The 19,880-nt window shown below is 46.6% G+C and overlaps 1 protein-coding gene across 1 annotated transcript in view; it reads right to left on the bottom strand.

Annotated features, from left to right (window-relative positions):
• Positions 1 to 19,880, bottom strand: part of NOS1 (nitric oxide synthase 1) — a 117,183-nt gene that overhangs the window by 86,103 nt on the left and 11,200 nt on the right. The window contains exon 2 of the mRNA XM_030939960.1: positions 11,102 to 11,228. Within this exon, the coding sequence (XP_030795820.1) occupies positions 11,102 to 11,228 (127 nt within the window). The remainder of the gene's footprint in view (positions 1 to 11,101; positions 11,229 to 19,880) is intronic.

Raw genomic sequence — 19,880 nt, 5'->3', positions numbered from 1 at the left:
TTTTTTAAGCTTTTTCCAAATTGCAGCGATATCACAGTATAGCCAGATGTTACTGACAACTTTCAGCTTGGTCCCATTACCAGACCAGAATGTACATATACACTAGGAATTAATCTTAACATCAATCCTGTAATTATCTCATGGCCTGCCCTATGATACTGCATTGTACTGTGTTTGTTTGTTGAAAGCCTTAACTTGCCAAATGCAAATATTGAAAATGCACAACAAGTTTCGTGTTTATGTTTTGGCCCTTGTATCTTAGAAAATCCTGGGAACCTCAGGAAATGGAAGTAGGCTGGGGCTGTTGACCTGTAAGAGCTTCTGTTTGGTGGGGGTTGGTTTTGGCAACTGATAGCAATTTACGGAGGAGGAAAAATGACTTTGACCCAACTTGACCTTTTTGGGAAAAGCATTTCAATATGGGGTGGTGCAGTGAAGGAGCATGCAGAGTGGTGTCACTGATTCAGAACCACAGTGTCATTGTCAGACCTGGACAACAGTCGGGACAGCCTGCATTGAATATATTCACTCTTAAAACAAACAGTTAGCAAAATATGTGGAAATTCCAGCAGGGCTGAACCCAAACACCAGTCAATTCACACACCACTTCCTGGCTCCACCTTGGCTCTGACCACCCAGGACAGCAAGCTTGGTTGCTGGCCTCTTGGCTCAGTGACCTATAAAGACCTGGGAGTCACTGAGCAGGCGATGGCTCGGGTGGAAGGAAGGAAGACGCTTCTGGGATGGAGAGAGACTCTGTTCAGTATATATCCCTAGAAAGCATCTTGGTGGGGGGTCTGCTGGTTTGAGGGCACCCTGGGAACGTTGGATCACCCCAGGAAGTGGGGCACTGAAGATGCTTTTGGGAAAATCCAACTTGGGTGTCTAGACCAAGGCAAGGGATACCGGACCTGATTGAAGTTGGGGCAAAAATGAGTTGGACCGCAGCTTAGAACTGGGGATTTGGGGCATCCTCCTACAGAGGGCAATTAATCTAAAAATGCAAGAGGTTTCTCAAATGCTTCGAGACAGACTTAGGGAAGGGAGTAACCAAGAAGCACCTTGAGATGTCAGCCTCAAGGGAGCCAATGGACTCTGCCAAAGCCAGCCAAGGGAGCTCTGTGGGTAACATCTGTGCACGAGTCTATGAAACCCTAAATATCACAATATGATGACTGCTGTGTGTATCCCCATCTGTAGTTTGTCTTGAAAGTAGAAGTTTTCAGAAGTTGAGGTACATATTAAATGAGAAGAGGGGATGGCTCGGCTGTGAACTGCTCCAGGGCAGTGATCATATTCAATTTCATTTCTATTTTTTTTTTTTTTTTGAGATGGAATCTCGCTCTGTCACCCAGGCTGGAGTGTAGTGGCACCATCTCAGCTCCCTGCAACCTCCGTCTCCCAGGTTCAAGCGATCCTCCTGCCTTAGCCTCCCAAGTAGCTGGGATTACAAGTGTGTGCCACCATACCTGGCTAATATTTTTTGTATTTTTAGTAGAAACAGGGTTTCACCATGTTGGCCAGGCTGGTCTCAAACTCCCGACCGCAAGTGATCCACCTGCCTCGGCCTCCCAAAGTGCTGAGATTACAGGCATGAGTCATCACACCTGGCCTTCATTTCATTTTGAGTAACATTCAGTAAATGACTGTTTGGTGCCTGACCTGGGCTAGGCCACTGCACATCCACGGGCTCATTGAATCCTCATGGTAACCCATTCTTCAGATGAGAAAAGAGAGGCTGTGAGAGATGACGTGGCTATCCCCAAACTAATGAAAAACAAGCAACAGAGCTGGGCTTGGAATTCAGGCTCTCAAAGTTCTGCTCTTTCCACTCAAGGCCCTCTTGCTCTTTTCTCTGTGTTTCCAGAGCTCAGCACCCAGGAGGCATAAATCATATCTGTTCCGTTAATTTCAATGACTGACAAAGATGACAATGTGGTCATAAAGGGGAAGAGATGCAGCCTTGTCATGACTCAGTGGGTGGTCACTTTGGGCTTTGGGTCACCTGTGGGCCACAAGGGTCTCACCTGTAAAATGGGCACAGTGCTTTCTTGTCCTAACTGCCTCAAATTAGCAATATATTATTTAGCCAGATAAGAACAATAGTAATGACCTCAACATTTGTTGAGCATTTACTCTGTGCCAGGCCCTATAGCGTGGGCTGAGGGCTCCACGGCCTGGGTTCAAATCCCATCTCCATCATTTACTGGTTATGTTGAGCCACAAAACCCTCTGTGATTCTCAGTTTCCTCATCTGTAAAATGGAGACAATCATAATATTTCATTGGGTTGAGCTGGGGGTTCAGTGAGACCATGGACCTAAAGTGCTTAGCACAGTACCTGATATTGCTCAATAAATACATTAGGTCCCGTTGTTATGGTTGACATCATTATCTCATAGATTATCTCATTTCATCCTCCCCACAACTTGATGAGCCTCTTAGTCCCTATTAGGAAAAGGAGGCTCAGCACAGATGCTATTAATAATTAGTCGTCTGACCAACGTCACCAGCTAGGCACTGTACTCCTGGCCTCAATGCTGTGGGCTCATGAGTCCAAGGGTTAAAATGACTACACACTTGCCCTCATGATATTGTTATCACTGTTACTATTTTATTTTTATTTTTTATTTTTTTGAGATAGGGTCTCACTCCGATGCCCAGGCTGGAGTGCAGTGGCATGATCTCAGCTCACTGCAACCTCTGTCTCCTGGGTTCAAGCAACTCTCCTGCCTCAGTCTCCTAAGTAGCTGGGACTACTGGCACACGCCACCACGCCCAGCTAATTTTTGTATTTTTAGTAGAGACAGGGTTTCACCATGTTGGCCAGGCTAGTCTCGAACTCCTGATATCAAGTGATCCACGCTCGTTGGCCTTCCAAAGTGCCGGGATTACAGGCGTGAGCCACTACGCTGGGCCATTATTACTGTTATTTTTATCCTGACATAATGAATCAGGGCTGACTTAGAAGGCTTCCCGGTGAGCGTGCTGGGTTGTCGCCAAGAGGTGGAGCATTTTACTTTCATTCAGACCCAGGCTGGCTGGGGCTGGCTACACCCTTTTGGTTTTCAGCAAGGCCAGCAGTAGCTGGCCAGTTGGTATCATCCTGGCGACCTTGGATCCCCTAAAGATTGGGAAAGAAATGGCCTGCAAGCTTGTCCCCCGCCTTTCTCATAATTTAGAGCCTCTAGAGAAGCTGGGAGGATGCTGTCATTTACCTGGAAACAGGGAAAATCTTCTCAACAGATTTTGACATTTTGAAAGCAGCTAACAAGCCCTGTGTCCCCAGGGGTGAGAAAATGCCATGATCCCGAGGTGGCTGAGCTTGGGGAGTGGGATTTCAATTTAACAGTCATCTCTCTATCTGATCGCCTTTACCAGTCCGAGGCTGGAGGGAGGGGCAAGGGCAGTGGGAAGGACGGAAAAGAGGAGAGAACCCCAAATGGAAACACCACTTCCCCAGGTCTGACCCTGTCCCCACTCGTACCTCATACTAAGGGTTTGATTGACGCTTAATTGGTATCTGAAAATAGATGTTCTGTCCCCAAACAGAGCACGATTCTACCCCTTCTCTCTTAGGAAGGCAAACTAGACAGGCAAGGGAAACAGATGCTTAATAAGAAAGGAAGGGAAGAAGGACTTGGTTTGAATCCTGAGTTTGTGCAGGGAGGATGGCCCAACAGCAGGTCCTCATGTTATTTATCTAGGGTAGCTTTTTACTTAAGATGATTATTATGATAAGAGCCTTTAGGATGATGTCAAAACTCAACATGTGTTCATGCCTGTAATCCCATCTCTTTGGGAGGCCAAGGTGGGCAGATCACAAGGTCACGAGATCGAGACCATCCTGGCTAACTTGGTGAAACCCCGTCTCTACTAAAAATACAAAAAATTAGCAGGGTGTGGAAGCGTGCACCTGTAGTCCCAGCTGCTGGGGAGGCTGAGGCAGGAGAATGGCCTGAATCCAGGAGGCAGAGCTTGCAGTGAGCCGAGATCAGGTCACTGCACTCCAGCCTGGGTGACAGAGTGAGACTCCATCTCAGAAAAAAAAAAAAAAAAAAAAAAAAAAAAAAAAAAACCAAAAAAACCAAAACCAAAACCAAAACAAAAACAAAAAAAAAAAACCACACAAAACAAAACAACAACAACAAAAACTCAACATGTGTCTCAGGTTGTGTTAGCATCAAAGACAACCTCAGAGAACTAATAACGATCCTTAGCAAGAAAAATAAAAAGCAACGTATCAGCCACAATGATTCCCTTGACTATAATGCCTTTTTCCATTTTCTTTTGGGCAAACTCCTGTCTGAGCTTCAAAACGCAGCCCAGGTGTCACTTCTTGGGGTAAAACTTCCCTGGTACCTACCTGCTGACGTAATTATGTTCCCAAAGCATTTTGTATTCCTCTCTATTTCAGCACTAATTGAATCTTATACGAGTCTCTCCCCACACACATCCATGAGGGTCTCAAGGGCAGGGACGTCTATGTTTGCTCAACTTTGCTCCTACCCCAGAACCATGCACACAGCAGGTTAGCGAGTAAATGGTGACAGATGAACTGATTTGTTCTATCTACTATCCCAGGCCAGATGCAATTTGCAAGGGGGTGGTGAAGATGAGGGTCACAAAGTCATACACACAATGCACTCTGTGATGGGGGACTCAAGTCTCACTGGCCCCACCCACAGTGACCCAGACTGTTGGCAAGAGAAATGACTGCTAGATAAAGATTAATGCCTCAGCCTCCTGAGATGGACTTAAAATAAGATGCCTCTAGGGCTGATTTTCTTTGAATCTAGACAAATAAGAGCATGGAAGAGGGTGGGGATCCCTTCTGGGATTACCAAGGAGTCAGACCTCACTATTTCCTCCAGGAGTTTACAGTCTCCTGTGTCAGGAAGTTCTTCCTTATGTCTAACCTGCATCCATCCCGTTTCAGTTGCATTCTATTGCCTTTTGCCCAGTGCTTGGCAGTTGCTTTGCTGCTTTGCCCAGCTGCTTCTCAACCTCCACCTATGCCTTCCTGACTCAGGATTGCAGGTAGTGGCTGGGTTCCTCTTTGTGTCATTAACAATGCTAGGCCCCCTGTGGATGCTTAAACAAGCCATAAATGTGGGTTACAACTGGAAGGATACAAGCTGATTCCAGGAGCTCCAGGTACAGTAGCTTTGAGCAGGTAGAGGCGAGGTTAGGAGACCATCTTTCAGAATGGAAAGGAGAACATCGTGTTTGCTATTAATTTGCTCACCCTGGGAAGCATTTCTGAAGCCTGTGCCTATGGAGATGTCTAGCAGGCCACAACAGGGCTGTTTCCTTTGTGCTGGAGCTGGGACTCAAATATATCCGAGTGCTAGGGTCTCTGCCTCCTGACGGCGCTATTTCCGAGAGGCATTTGGAAAACTGAATCTCAGGCAACAGGATCAGGATGATTTCGCAGGCCCGTGACTTTTTTTTTTCTTTTTTTCTTTTTTTTCAAGGCAGAGTCTCACTCTGTTGCCTAAGCTGGAATGCGGTGGTACAATCTCGGTTCACTGAAACCTCCACCTCCCAGACTCAAGGAATTCTTGTGCCTCAGCCTCCCGAGTAGCTAGGACTACAAGTGTGTGCCCTCACGCCTGGGCTCATTTTTGTATTTTTAGTAGAGACGGCGTTTCACTATGTTGGCCACGCTGGTTTCGAACTCCCGACCTCAGGAGATCTGCCTGCCTCAGCCTCCCAAAGTGCTGGGATTACAGTCATAAAACACCTTGCCCGGCCTGGCCCGTGGTTTTAAATCTTTTTGGGTGAAATCCTACATTAAGGATTTGATGGTGGGCAAAGATGAATGTAAATCCCAAGCTCTGCTGGTCTATCAGTCATGCTCCCAGGAACTCTCTAGGCTAAAACTGCTTGGCAGACTTACTTCACCTTGGAAGATTCAGTCTTACCCCCTTTCTCCAGCACCCTCAAAGTCCTTCCCTTCTCCAAGCAAACGGAATTTCTATATTAGCAGAGGCCTTAAGGCAAGCCCTCCATACATCTTCCTGTCCTTTCATCATCACATCCTGCAAAGGCTAGTGGTCCTCCTTCCAGTCCTGAGTTTGTGCAGGGAGAATGGCCCAACAGCAGGTATGTCCTCACTCTATTTATCTAGGGTAGCTTTTCACTTAAGGTGATTATTACGATAAGAGGCTTTAGGATGATGTCAAAACTCAGCATGTGTCTCAGTTATTGTTAGCACCAAAGACAACCTCAGAGAACTAATAATTATCCTTAGCAAGAAAAAAAAAGCAATGTTATCCGCTACAACCATTCCTTTTTTTTTTTTTTTTTTTTTCAGATGGAGTCTCGCTCTGTCGCCCAGGCTGGAGTGCAGTGGTGCGATCTCAGCCCACTGCAACCTCCACCTCCCAGGTTCAAGCAATTCTCCCACCTCAGCCTCCCGAGTAGCTGGGGTTACAGGTGCCTACCATCATGCCCGGCTAATTTTTGTATTTTTAGTAGAGATGGAGTTTTGCCATGTTGGCCAGGCTGGTCTCAAACTCCTGACCTCAGGGAATCTTCCCATCTTGGCCTCCCAAAATGCTGGGATTACAGGCGTGGCCCCGCATTCCTTTTACTATAATGCCTTTTTCCATTTTGTTTTAGGCAAACGCTTATCTGATCTTCAAAACCCTGAGGCCCTGTTCTCAATGTTGAGCTCAACTCCTCAGGCTTGAAGACCAAAGTTATGCTTTCAAGTTGGCATTGTCTAACTAAGGTGGGCAGTGTGCAAGGAAATGACCAGAGTCTGCCATTGCTCAGATTTCTGCATTGACTTTTAGTGTCTTTCTCATAGGGTCGAGGCCTCTGCTGTTTCTTCCTTCGAATCGAGATCTCAAGGGTTACTGCATACCAGGAATTACAAACTGATACCTAGAGGTTAAGTAGGTGGGTAAGCTAAACCAGTAAAGAAGGCTGGGTAACTTCAAAACAGGACACTTAGTCGCACATTAAAAAAGAAAGACTTGTGTGTGTAGAAATGAAGAATGTTCTTAGGTTTTTTTTGTTTTTTTTTTTTTGTTTGGAGACAGGTTCTTGCTCTGTCACCCAGGCTGGAGTGCAGTGGCACTATCACGGTTCACTGTAGCCTCAATTTCCCTCAAGTGATACTCCCGCCTCAACCCCCCAAGTAGCTGGGACTACAGGTGCATGCCACCACGCCCAGTTAATAGTTTATACTTTTTTGTAGAGACGGGGTTTTGCCATGTTGCCCAGGCTGGTCTTAAATTCCTAGGCTCAAGTGATCCTCCTGCCTTGGACTCTTAGAGTGCTGGGGTTACAGGTGTGAGCCACTGTGCCCAGCCAAAAAAATCTTTCTTAAAACATGAACCTTTTGGTCCATCTCTACCTACCACTTATAAAAATGACATGGGCCCAGGTACAGTGGCTCATACCTGTAATCCCGGCACTTTGGGAGGCCAAGGCAGGTGGACCAGGCCAGGAGTTCAAGACCAGCCTGGCCAAGATGGTGAAACCCCATCTCCAAAAAATGTAAAAATTACCCAAGTGTGGTGGCACACGCCTGTAATTCTAGCTACTCGGGAGGCTGAGCAGGAAGGACTGCTTGAACCCAGGAGGCAGAGGTTGCGGTAAGCAGAGATAGCACTGTCTCACAATAAATAATAATAATAATAATAATAATAATAATAAAAAACATAGATACGAAAAGATTTAACTTTCCTTCTATTATAAGAAATCAAAAACACTAATGCTACTATAAATGACAATGGACACTGGCCTTAATAAGAGGCAGACAATAGGGAGTGGTGAGGTTTGTGGCCAACTAGAAAGCCACACTCTGTCTAGAGGGGGCAGCTGCTATTCAGTCTATGCAGATTGTTGCCCCATAAGAGTATGGTTGGCTGCAGCAACTCACACCTATAATCCCAGCACTTTAAGAGGCTGAGAAGGGAGGATTGCTTGAACTAGGAGTTTGAGACCAGCCTGGGCAACATAGCGAGATCCTGTCTCTACAAAAAATCTAAAAAATTAGCCAGGTCTGGTGGCACCAGCCTGTAGTCCTAGTTACTTGGGAGGCTGAGGTGGGAGGATCTCTTAAGTCTAGGAGATTGAGGTTGCAGTGAGTAACCTAAGATGGTGCCACTGCACCTCAGCCTGGGAGACAGAGCAAGACCCTGTCTTTAAAAAAAAGAGTATAGGTGCAATGTGGTCAGATTATGTAAATTTTTTTTTTTTTTTTTTTTTTTAGACAGAGTTTCACTCTGTCACCCAGGCTGGAGTGCAGTAGCGCGATCTTGGCTGATTGTAACCTCCGCCTCTTGGGTTCAAGCGATTCTCCTGCCTCAGCCTCCCGAGTAGCTGGAATTACAGGCACCCGCCACCATGCCCAGCTAATTTTTGTACTTTTAGTAGACATGGGGTTTCACCATGTTGGTCAGGCTGGTCTTGAACTCCTGACCTCGTGATTTGCCCCACTTGGCCTCCCAAAGTGCTGGGATTCCAGGTGTTAGCCACCGCACCTGGCCTTAGATTATGTACATTTTAAAGAGAAGCTGTAGATATATTTATGTAAAAATCTGAAACACTGGCAGTACATTTAAAATATAACTATAAATTAGCTCTTAATACAATATGGTGTAGACCTAACAAATCAGGTCTGCAGGCTAGATCTGGCCCGAGGCTGCCTCTTACTGTCTTTCTTTGTCTTGTGAGGGCTCATATGATGGCCATACCTCTTTGTTTTCAATTAAGAAAGAAAATATAAAAGAGCTTTAAACCATATTTGTTCATTTAATCATGAATGGAGAATAGCTTCTTAATGCTTATGGTGTGGTCTTGACTTTTGAAGACAACATAATAAAAGTCTACAGTTGTGCTTTTCCACCAAACATTTCCAGACATCACTGCTAGAGGGGCATTCAGCTAGTGGGATCATGGGTCTCACCCACTACAGAAACTCCGATGTCCTTTCCTTCCTGGCCAGCCATCAGTGGCTAAGGAAAGCAATTGCCACCAAGGCTCTAGAATGTCTCATCCTCCCCGCTGAAGCTATGTAGAGAGGCTCTGAGGCCTTGTGTAGATGTGCTGGCAGTGAAAGCTGCCATCTGTAGGCCAAGCATCAGGAAAATAAAGCAGGTCATCACTTGCTGAGTCACCTAGGCCACCCCTATATTCCGACCTCCCACCGGTCACTCCACCCCGACTTCACTGCAATGCAGAGGATGGGTGTGAAATTCACACGCTTCCTTAGGGTTACCCTGACCTGGCCCATCAGCTTACTGGACAGGTGAGACAAAGGTGCTGCTGATCTGCAGCCAAATCTAGTCACTCTTTGTAACTGATACTGACTTAGCTGTCAAAACACATCTGAACAGATTGGCAAAGACTAAAAAGTTGGATAACAGATGGAGTTGGCGAGGCTGTGAGGAAACAGTCACTCTCCTAGTTAGCTGGTAAGATTCATCCAACCACTATGGCAAGTACCACCAAAATCACAAATGTACATGAATTTTGACCCAACAATTCCACCTCTAGGAATTTATTCTATTTTTTTTTTTTTTTTTTTTTTTAGGACAGGGTCTCCCTCTGTTGCCCAGGCTAGAGCGCAGTGGTGCAGTAATACAATCACAGCTCACTGCAGCCTTGACCTTCCAGGCTCAGGTGATTCTCCCAGCTCAGTCTCCAGGGTAGCTGGGACAATAGGCATGTGCCATCATGCCCAGCTCATTTTTGGTTTTTTTTTTAGAGATAGGGTTTTGTCATGTTGCTCAGGCTGATCTCAAACTCTTGGGCTCAAGTGATGCCTTAGCCTTCCAAAGTATTGGATTACAGGCATGAGCCACCATGCCTGGGCTTTAGGAACATATTCTATTGATAAGCCTATCCATGTGCCAAACAAGGTATGTGCACAAGGTCACTCATTATAGCACTGTCATAGCAAAATATTGACAATGGCTCATTATGAAGGACTGACAGAATTACAGGATGATCACACAATGGAATATTATATGGCTGTAAAAAAGGAAACAAGATCCTCTTTACCTACTAATGGGGACTAATCTCTAAGATATGTTAATAAGTGAAAAAGCAAGGTATAAAACAACATGTGTAATGTGCTCTTATTTGTGCAAAAATATTCAAAAATAATGTGTGTGTTTGTCAATGCATAAAACACAGCTAAAAGAACACACAAAAACCATTAACATTGCTTGACTCTGGGGAGGAAAACTATGTGACTGTAATTCCAGGGACATATAGAGCTTTTTATTATGTATCTTTTTGCTTATTTATTTCAATATTTTTAAGAGACAGGGTCTCACTCTGCCACTCAGGCTAGAGTGCAGAGGTGCTATATCACAGCTCACTGCAGCCTTGAACTCCTGTCCTCAAGTGATCCTCCTGCCTCAGTTGCCTGAGTAGCTAGGAACTATAGGTATATGCCATTATGCTCTACTAATTAAGAAAAAAAATTTTAATTGAGATAGGGTCTTGCTATGTGGCCCAGGCTGGTTGTCTTTTTTCTTTTTTTCTTTTTTTTTGAGATGGAGTCTCGCTCTGTCACCCAGGCTGGAGTGCAGTGGCGCGATCTCGGCTCACTGCAAGTTCCCCCTCCCGGGTTCACGCCATTCTCCTACCTCAGCCTCCTGAGTAGCTGGGACTATAGGCGCCCGCCACCATGCCAGGCTAATTTTTGTATTTTTAGTAGAGATAGGGTTTCACCATGTTGGCCAGGCTGGTCTTGAACTCTGGACCTCAAGCTGTCCTCTGCCTTGACCTCTTAAAATGCTGGGGGTACAGGCATGAGGCACTGTGACCAGCTACCATGTATCTTTCATATCTTTTAAATTTGGAGCCATATGAATGCCTTTCCCGGGAGAAACAGAATTAAAATGTGAAAAATGGCAAGCTCACAAACAATACCAAACCACACAGAAACAAAGTCAAGGTCCACATCCGAGGATAAGCAGTCCTGTCCTCGGCATCCCAAGTTCTCCAGCCACGGCGGCTGATTTCCATCACGACACAGTTTAGGGTTTAGCTTTCCTCCCCTCAGCTTCCCACCTGGGAGGGGTCAAGAAGGCATGGGAAGCAGTGGTACCAGCTTGGCCTCAAGCACTTACCTGCTCCTTCTCTGAATATGGGTTGTTGAGGACGACAGGCACATTGCCCTTCCCCCATAGGTCATTGAAGACTCGGTCGTTCTCCACACCGAGGGGCAGAGGTTTGTGTGATTTGCCGTCCAAATCTCTGAAAGGCAAGGTGGGGCAGGTGAGGAAGGGGACATCAGGAGGGACTGCTAGTTGCTTTGATCTGGAAGTCCTGAGTCTGTACAGAACCTCAGTGGCTCACTCACATAACTCATTATGAGCCAGCAAGCTTTGGGTACCCAGCCCGCTGCTTCATAAACATCAACAGTGACACGTGGGAAGGCAGTTCCGGGTGTCAATCACAAAGGGAGCGCATCCAAGGGGACTTTGACAGCTGGCATATCCCTATCTTTGTGGACATCATTTCAGGATGGCAAGGAGAAGGATTTTGCCTGTCCCGCTCCCTTCTTCATTCCATGGATCTGGGAACACAGGAGGCCTGTTTCTTAGTAATAGTCCATGTACCATGAACCCCTGGACAACTTAATGCTCATGACACCTACCAGTGGAAAAAGTAGGAGGCAGGAAGGATAGAAAGGTCCTGTGGGCTTTGGGTAATAAGTTATTCTGACCCTAAGACTTTTGGCTTTGAACAATAGCAGCTCAGGACAAACAGAATGATTTGGAAAATAAAGGGAACATAATGACAAAAATAATAATACTATTAATAAGGACAGATAGCATTTATTAAGCACTTACTATGTGCCAAGCACTTTACATGTGGGTTTTAAAAAATTATTATTCTATTTATATTAGACACGGGTTCTCCCTGTGCTGGCCAGGCTGATTTCTAACTCCTAGGCTCAAGCAATGCCCCTGCCTCAGCCTCCCAAAGTGCTGGGATTACAAGCGTGAGCCACCATGCCTGGCCATGTGTTTTAGTGCATTTAACTCTTGTGACAACCCTTTGAGACAGGAGTGACTGTTTTTTTTTTTTCCCAGCCTTGTCCTGTCATCCCAGCTGGAATACAGTGGCACAATCACAGCTCACTGTAGCCTTGATCTCCTAGATTCAAGTGATCCTCCTGCCTCAGCCTTCTGAGTAGCTGGGACTACAAGGGTGTACCACCATGTCTGGCTAACTTTTTAAATTTTTTGTAGAGATGGGGTCTCACTATGTTGCCCAGGCTGGTCTCGAACTCCTTGGTTCAAGTGGTCCTCCCACCCCAGCCTCCCAAAGTACTGGGATTACAGGCGTGAGCCACTAAGCCTGTCCAGGAATGATTGTTAATCAGCATTTTACGGATGGGGTAAGGGAGACAGAGAGAAGCTAAGTTGCTCAAGGTCACACAGTAGCAAAGCCTAGTATTCCAGCCCAGTCATCAGCCCACTCATTTAGAATGACAATCCATTCTAAAGTAGGGGTTGTCACTGTCATCATCATCACCACCACCACCACCATCACCATCATCTTTATCACCACCACTACCACAGTCATCACCATAGCCACCATCATTCTCATTGTTACCATCATCATTATTGTAATCATCATCATCTAACTTGCCTCATCAGCCTCCACCATAATCACCATCACCATAATCACCCTCATCATTATCATCATCAACCTCATCATATCCTCATCTTCATGATCAGTGCCATCACCTTCATTAGCAGCATCACCATTATCACCATCCTCTTCCTCCTCCTTGGCATCATGACCACACCAGCATCTTCATGACCACCAGCATCATCCTCACAATCATCACGTGAGGAAACTATAGTTCAGAGTGGTTAAGTCACTAGCCTAAGTCACACAGCTAGTGATGGTGGATTCAAACCCAGGCTTGTTCTGGATGCTAGAGCCTGACATTTTTTGGAGACAGTCTTGCTCTGTTACCCAGGCTGGAGTGCAGTGGTGCAATCCTAGCTCACTGCACCCTTGATCTCCTAGGCTTGAGCGATTCTCCCACCTCTGCCTCTCCAGTAGCTGGGACTACAGGCATGCATCACCCTACCTGGCAATGTTGTAAATTTTTTGTACAGACAGGGTCTCACTGTGTTGTGCAGGCTGGTCTCAAACTCCCAAACTCAAGTGATCCTCTTGCCTCGGCCTTCCAAAGTGCTGGGATTACAGGTATGAGCCACCAGGCCTGGCCAGAATCTGACTTCTTACTCACTAAGTTTTCCTGGCTTCCTGTCCCTGAACTCTAACAGGCTCAGGATGAGGTGATCTCAGCTAGGTTCCACAAGCTGGCCACCCTCTGAGATGGAGATAGGAGTGGGCACCAAAATCCAGATGGCCTCATCAGACCTGCCTTACTCTCTGAGTCCTTCTACTCTCCAAGTACTGCCCTCCTACTTCCCAACAGCCTTTCTCCCTTTGGCTCTCCTATCCAATTTGACTCTGACCATGGCCTCTGTCTGTGTCTAACTGGGCAATGCAGCTTGCCCTGTGGCTCATCTTGGTTTGGGTCCCAGGCATTAAGACTGGCCGTTGTCTTGCCTTCTGTTCTATGTTCCTAGCTTTGGGGACTCCTCTATCCCCCAATCTGGTACAATGACAGTCATCTTGGATGAACCAGAAGCCATGGTCCAAGCTCTGAGAGCGAGACCCCCAGTGACCCCTCCAGCAGCTCCCTCTGGGCCACTCAGATGCCCTGCCTGCAGTGTTTCACGTCATCCCTGAGGCCCACGTCAAAGCCACTTCCGCCCTTCTGCCTGGAGAGGTTTGCAATTCGTCAGAGGGAACATTCTGTTTCACCCTCTTTAAAATGTCACCAAAACATACCCAGAGTGGCTCTTGATTACAGGCATTTCCCAAGTTAACGGTTACCTACATGATCATAAACAGAAGCATCGTCTGCTGAGAGTGCTGCTCTAAATGTCACTCAGTTCCCTTTCAGCTCTGAAACTACTGATCCTACATCACATGACCATAAGTGAGGATTCAGCAGAGAAGGGAGGAGGTTAATGTATTTGGAGCCTCTATAACATTCCAGGTACTTGCACAGAAGTTATTCCATTTAATTTCAACAGACATTAAAAGTCCCCATTTCACACATGAAAAAACTGAACCCAGAGGGGTACGTAAGTTTCCCAAGGCCCCATTGTCAGCATATAGTACAGCTGGGATTTGAAACTAGGTGTGACTGATGAGCTGCCAAGATCCTTCCTTTTTTATTTTATTTATTTTCTGAGACAGAGTCTCACTCTGTTGCCCAGGCTGGAGTGCAGTGGCGTGATCTCGACTCACTGCAACCTCTGCCTCCCAGGTTCAAGCGATTCTCCTGCCTCAGCCTCCCACATAGCTGGGATTACAGGCGTGCACCACCATGCCCAGCTAATTTTTGTTTTTATTTATTTATTTATTTATTTATTTATTTATTTATTTTTTGAGGCGGAGTCTCGCTCTGTCGCCCGGAATGGAGTGCAGTGGCCAGATCTCAGCTCACTGCAAGCTCCGCCTCCCGGGTTTACGCCATTCTCCTGCCTCAGCCTCCCGAGTAGCTGGGACCACAGGCGCCCGCCACCTCGCCCGGCTAGTTTTTGTATTTTTAGTAGAGACGGGCTTTCACCGTGTTAGCCAGGATGGTCTCGATCTCCTGACCTCGTGATCCGCCCGTCTCGGCCTCCCAAAGTGCTGGGATTACAGGCTTGAGCCACCGCGCCCGGCCTAATTTTTGTTTTTTTTTAGTAGAGATTGGGTTCCTTCATCATGTTGGCCAGGCTGGTCTCAAACCCCTGACCTCAGGTGATCCGCCTGCCTTGGCCTCCCAAAGTGCTGGGATTACAGGAGATCCTTCCTTTTTTAAAACAGAGATAGGAAAAACTGGTTAGGATGCTCACTCTAAGCCAGAGGCTACAGAGCAAGTAACCCAACATCTCCTGTGGAGTGAAGCCAATTTACAAAAATTACAAGGTACAATTACCCAGGCAATTTGGAAATGATCACATGGGTTGTCTTATGTGAATTTGCAGAGAGAGTTTCTTTTACCATCATTCTTTTTTTTAATCCATTAAGACCTTTGTTTAAATAATGCAGTTGAAGTGTTTTGCCAACTAAAACTTAATTTTGGAGTCCTGTGTGACGGGCATACACATTTTTATTATTATTATTATTTTTTTTAGATGGAGTCTTGCTTGTCACCCAGGTTGGGGTGTAGTGGCGTGATCTCAGCTCACTGTAACCTCCATTTCCCAGATTCAAGTGAGTCTCTTGCCTCAGCCTCCCTAGTAGCTGGGATTATAGGTGTGCGCCACCACGCCCAGCTAACTTTAAAAATTTTTTTTTAATTTTTAGTAGAGACAGGGTTTCACCATGTTGGCCAGGCTGGTCTTGAACTCCTGGCCTCGAGTGATCCACCCAGGAAGGATATTTTTAATACGGGATCATGAGAAACATCCAGGTTGAACTATTTTGCTTCCCTTCACCCAGAAGCAAAATCAGAAGCAGATTTAGTTCAATTCTCAACCCACAATCTGTCAGTGATAACCAGGTCTGAAGGAAATATCTGGCTTATCACCACAAATCTGTTCAACCTGGATCCACCTGTTTGCTGGGGTTGCAGGAGCAGTGTAGCATGCTGGTTAAGGATGTGGCTGTGGATTGGGAAGAACTGGGTTCAAGTCCTGGCTTTGCTGGTTATAAACTATGCAACTCTGGACACTTCACCTGTCTCAGACTCAGTGTATTCATCTGTTAAATAGGGTCAATAATATCTGCAATGATTAAAGGAGGTAAAGCTTATGATACTTAGCAGTGTGGCACCTGCTATCACTCTTACTGCTTATGGAGGATCAGAAAGAAAGAGAAAGAAACTTCTAGCTCTGTGTAGAACAGTGACTATTCCTCTATGCCATCTCTGTCTAGTAGAACTTCCTGCGATGATGGAAATGTCTCATATCTGCACTATCGCATATTATAGCCGCTAGACACATGTGGCAATTGAGCATTTGAAATGAGGTTATTGTCATGGAGGAACTAAATTTTTAAGTTTTATTTAACTTGGATTGATTTAAATTTAAAGAGCCAAATGTGGCTTAAGGCTGTATTGTCAGACAGTGCAACCGCCGGAAACCTGAAGGCTCCAAAGACTGGGAATTGAAGGCATACATGGCTCCAATCAGGGGGCATCTTTGCTGGGGGTCTACACTCAGACACTTTCTAAGCTGCCATGTCTTGTTCACGGAACCCAGGAATTCGGTAATTCTCTACTTCCCTTCCAGACTCCTGCCTCCTATCATTCTTGGCCCTGATCTCTTGACTCCTCCCTCTTCCCGAGGAGCACACCGTGTCCACCCTTACGTTTATACTTAAGCTCCCCAGGTTGCTCTTCCATATTCCCTCTGCTGAGAGCCAACTCCTGCTCAGCCTTGATGGCCCACTTCATGTCCCACCTGTCCTGGGAATTTAATGGGATCAGGCATGTAAAATGCCTAGTACATAATCAGCACTAACTAAACATGAGTGATGTATATTTCCACTTAGAACTAAGAAAACTGATGCCCAGAGAGATTAGGTAATTTGTCAGAGGTCACACAGCAGGCAACAAGAGCTTGCAGATGAGATGTCTCTTCATTGTTGTCCCAGCTGAGAGTCACTGTGTATAGGGCTTATGCGGAGGGCCTCTGGGAGGGCAGCATTTGGTTGGACCTCATATCTGAGAAGAACCTCAAACTTAGATGTTAGATGTTCTCTCCAAATGGGGTAGATGTGTTGAATATATTCATTCATATATAAATTTAGTAACTCTGTTGTATTATTATTATTTCGAGACAGAGTCTCACTCTGTCACCCAGGTTGGAGTGCAGTGGCACGATCTCAGCTTACTGCAAACTCCTGGGTTCAAGCAATTCTCTTGCCTCAGCCTCCTGAGTAGCTGAGATTACAGACGTGTACCACCACGCCTTGCTAATTTTTGTATTTTTAGTAGAGACAGAGTTTCACCAGGTTGGCCAGGCTGGTCTCCAGCTCCTGACCTCAAGTGATCCATCTGCCTCAACCTCCCAAAATGTTGGGATTACAGGTGTGAGCCACTGCACCTGGCCTGTTTCATTATTTATTCACTAAAAATATATTGGGAGCTCACAGAAGGAGATGGACAGGGCCTCTTTTGACTTCTGAGATGTCTGGATGGTAACTCCCCTTTAACAGAGCTCATGAGTCTTGGTCTTGCCCAGCTGCCTGGAATAATCTCAGTTTAGATTAGAGTTTCTCTACTTCCACACTACTGGTATTTGGGGCCTGATAACTTCTTATTGCCGGGGCTGTCCTGTGGATTGGAGGATGTTTGAGCAGCATTCCTGGCCTCTGCACACTAGATGCCAGTAGCAACCCTATCCTCAAAGTCATCACAACCAAAAAATGCTTCCAGATATTGCAAAATGCCCCCTGGGAGGCAAAATTGTACTCCTACCCATGGAGAGGCACTCTCAGTGCTTTAGATGTGGCTGAGCATCTCAGCGTGACGCTTCCAAGTTCCTCCCCATCCTTGCTCTATGCTCACCCAAGGATCTGCAAGGACTTATTCACCAGCTGTCCCTTGTTCCCAGATGGAATTGACGAGCTCGCCTTCACTAAATGGCCCTCACCCACCCCTCTCAGGTGTCCTTCTCCGTCTGGAAAAGCCATCCCCCAGTGAGCCTGGCATTCTGGTGGCCAGTGTTCCCAGGGCTATCACGTGATCACATTTGGTGGTTCTAAAACTCCAGGGTGCATCCAAATCAACTGAGGGGCTTGTTAAAATTCAAATTCCTGGCCAGGCATGGTGACACATGCCTGTAATTCCAGCACTTTAGGAGGCCGAGGTGGGAGGTTCACTTGAGCCCAGGAGTTCCAGACCAGGCTGGGCAACAAAGTGAGATCCTGTCTATATACAAAGTAAAAAAATTAGCTGAGCGTGATGGCACTTGCCTATAGTCCCAACTACTGGGGAAGCTGAGGCAGGAGAATCACTTGAGCCCAGGAGGCTGAGACTGCAGTGAGGTAAGGTTGCGCCACTGCACTCCAGCCTGGGCGACAGAGACAGACCCTGTCACACACACACAAATCCCCCTCAGATTTCTGAGCTCTCCTCCTAGAGAGTTTGAGTAGTGGGTCTAGGAGGGAACCCTAGAATCTGCATCATCAGAAGCACCCCAGGTGGTCCACGGACACACTGGGAGACCCATTTCGCTGGGAGCTCTCTGGCCCAGGCTCTAGCAGTAGGCAGCAAGGTTCTTTCTGGGTTAGAGATGTCAGCCTCCCTATCTCCTTTCCTTTTTTCACCACCATACTCCTATAAGGCCAGATGTGGAATTCTGCCTCCCTCCTGGTAAGCATTTTCTATGCTTTCTGGCGAGAACAAAACTAAATTCTTTTTTCTTCCACTTCAATAGCTGGATGGTTGTACCCAAGCCAAAAGTTGCTCGTGCATCTCTAAACCTTCTGAGAATCTTTGCCAGATCCTTCCAACTGTGGCTTCCTAAGAACCAGGCCCCCCAACCTCTTGCACAGGAAGGAAAAGGGGTCCTGGGCTTGATTTCCCAGGAAGTTTGAACGTTGGTCGATTGGCCTGATGCTGAGCACTTACAGACCCTGAGGATCTGGGAGGGGAGCAGGTGGGCCAGGCCTGTGTGCTGGGCACAGGGAGACGGGGGCTGCTGCCTGTTCCGGCCAACCAGACAAGGAGGCTGCCGAGGAGCAGCTGGTGCTGGCAGGAGGCCCTGACCACATTTTTCAGCAGACACCACACTCTCTCTGACTCCTGCTTCTCCTGGCCCTGCATGCTCCAACAGCCTTGGTTTCTGCCTCCACCTGGTCTGGAATGCTGGGAGCTAAGTAGGAAGTAGGAAGTAGGAAAAAGGAAGTAGGAAGACTTGGAGGCTGTGGAGGCCGGGGCTGGGGTCTCCGCAAAGCTTTTCTTCTAGAATTCATCATGCTTAGAGTGGGAGGAATGGGAAGTTCTTGTTAAACAGAAAAGTATGCTTTATTATTATGAGTTTTAGAGACAAAGTCTCGCTGTGTCACCTAGGCTGGAGGACAGAGGCATGATCATAGCTCAGTGCAGCCTTGAACTTCTGGGCTCAAGTGATCCTCCTGTCTCACTTTCCTGAGTAGCAGGGATTACAGGCATGCACCACCATCCCTGACTAATTTTTAAATTTTTTTGTAGAGATGGGGTCTTGCTATGTTGCCCAGGCTGGTTTTAAACTCCTTGGCTTAAGCAATCCTCCTGCCTTGGCCTCCCAGTGCTGGGATTACAGGCGTGAGCCACCACACCTGGCCAAAAGTATGCTTTCAAGAGGAGGAATTCTACCATGAACGCCGCAGCTGGGAAGTGAGGAGAGGGCCTTTGGGCTCCGTCACAATCATGACTTAATTGTTAATATCACCAAAGGTTGGCAGGATTCTCAAACTCAGGTGTCTGCAGAAGACAGGCTGGTGAGGATGATGTGTGGACTGGGCTGTCTGGATGCTGCAGGATGAGAGACCCCACGGTGGCCCCTTTCCAGCTCCTGCCACTGGTTGCCTCACAAGGATGTAGACTCTGTATTAACAGTTCTTTGGAATTTTTTAAGAGGCTGGAGAGTGATTTCACCACAAATTCACTATTCCGGAAAACTGCAGGTCAAATAAACTCATGGGAGAACTGTGTGTGCTCCTCAACCTTGTTTGCAACCCTTGCCCTAATAGGATGTTTTGAGTTCCTCTCTTTGGAGGAATGTTCCAGAGAGGTGGAGTTCCTACGATCCAGGTGTGGTCTGACTTGTGATGAGCGTACCAGCCACTGGCCCTCACGAGGAACCTGAACGCTAGTTCTGGAAGAAATCT

This window comes from Rhinopithecus roxellana, chromosome 10, assembly GCF_007565055.1.
Source record: "Rhinopithecus roxellana isolate Shanxi Qingling chromosome 10, ASM756505v1, whole genome shotgun sequence".
NCBI classification, from domain to species: Eukaryota; Metazoa; Chordata; class Mammalia; order Primates; family Cercopithecidae; genus Rhinopithecus; species Rhinopithecus roxellana.
This window is presented reverse-complemented; position numbering and strand designations above follow the sequence as displayed.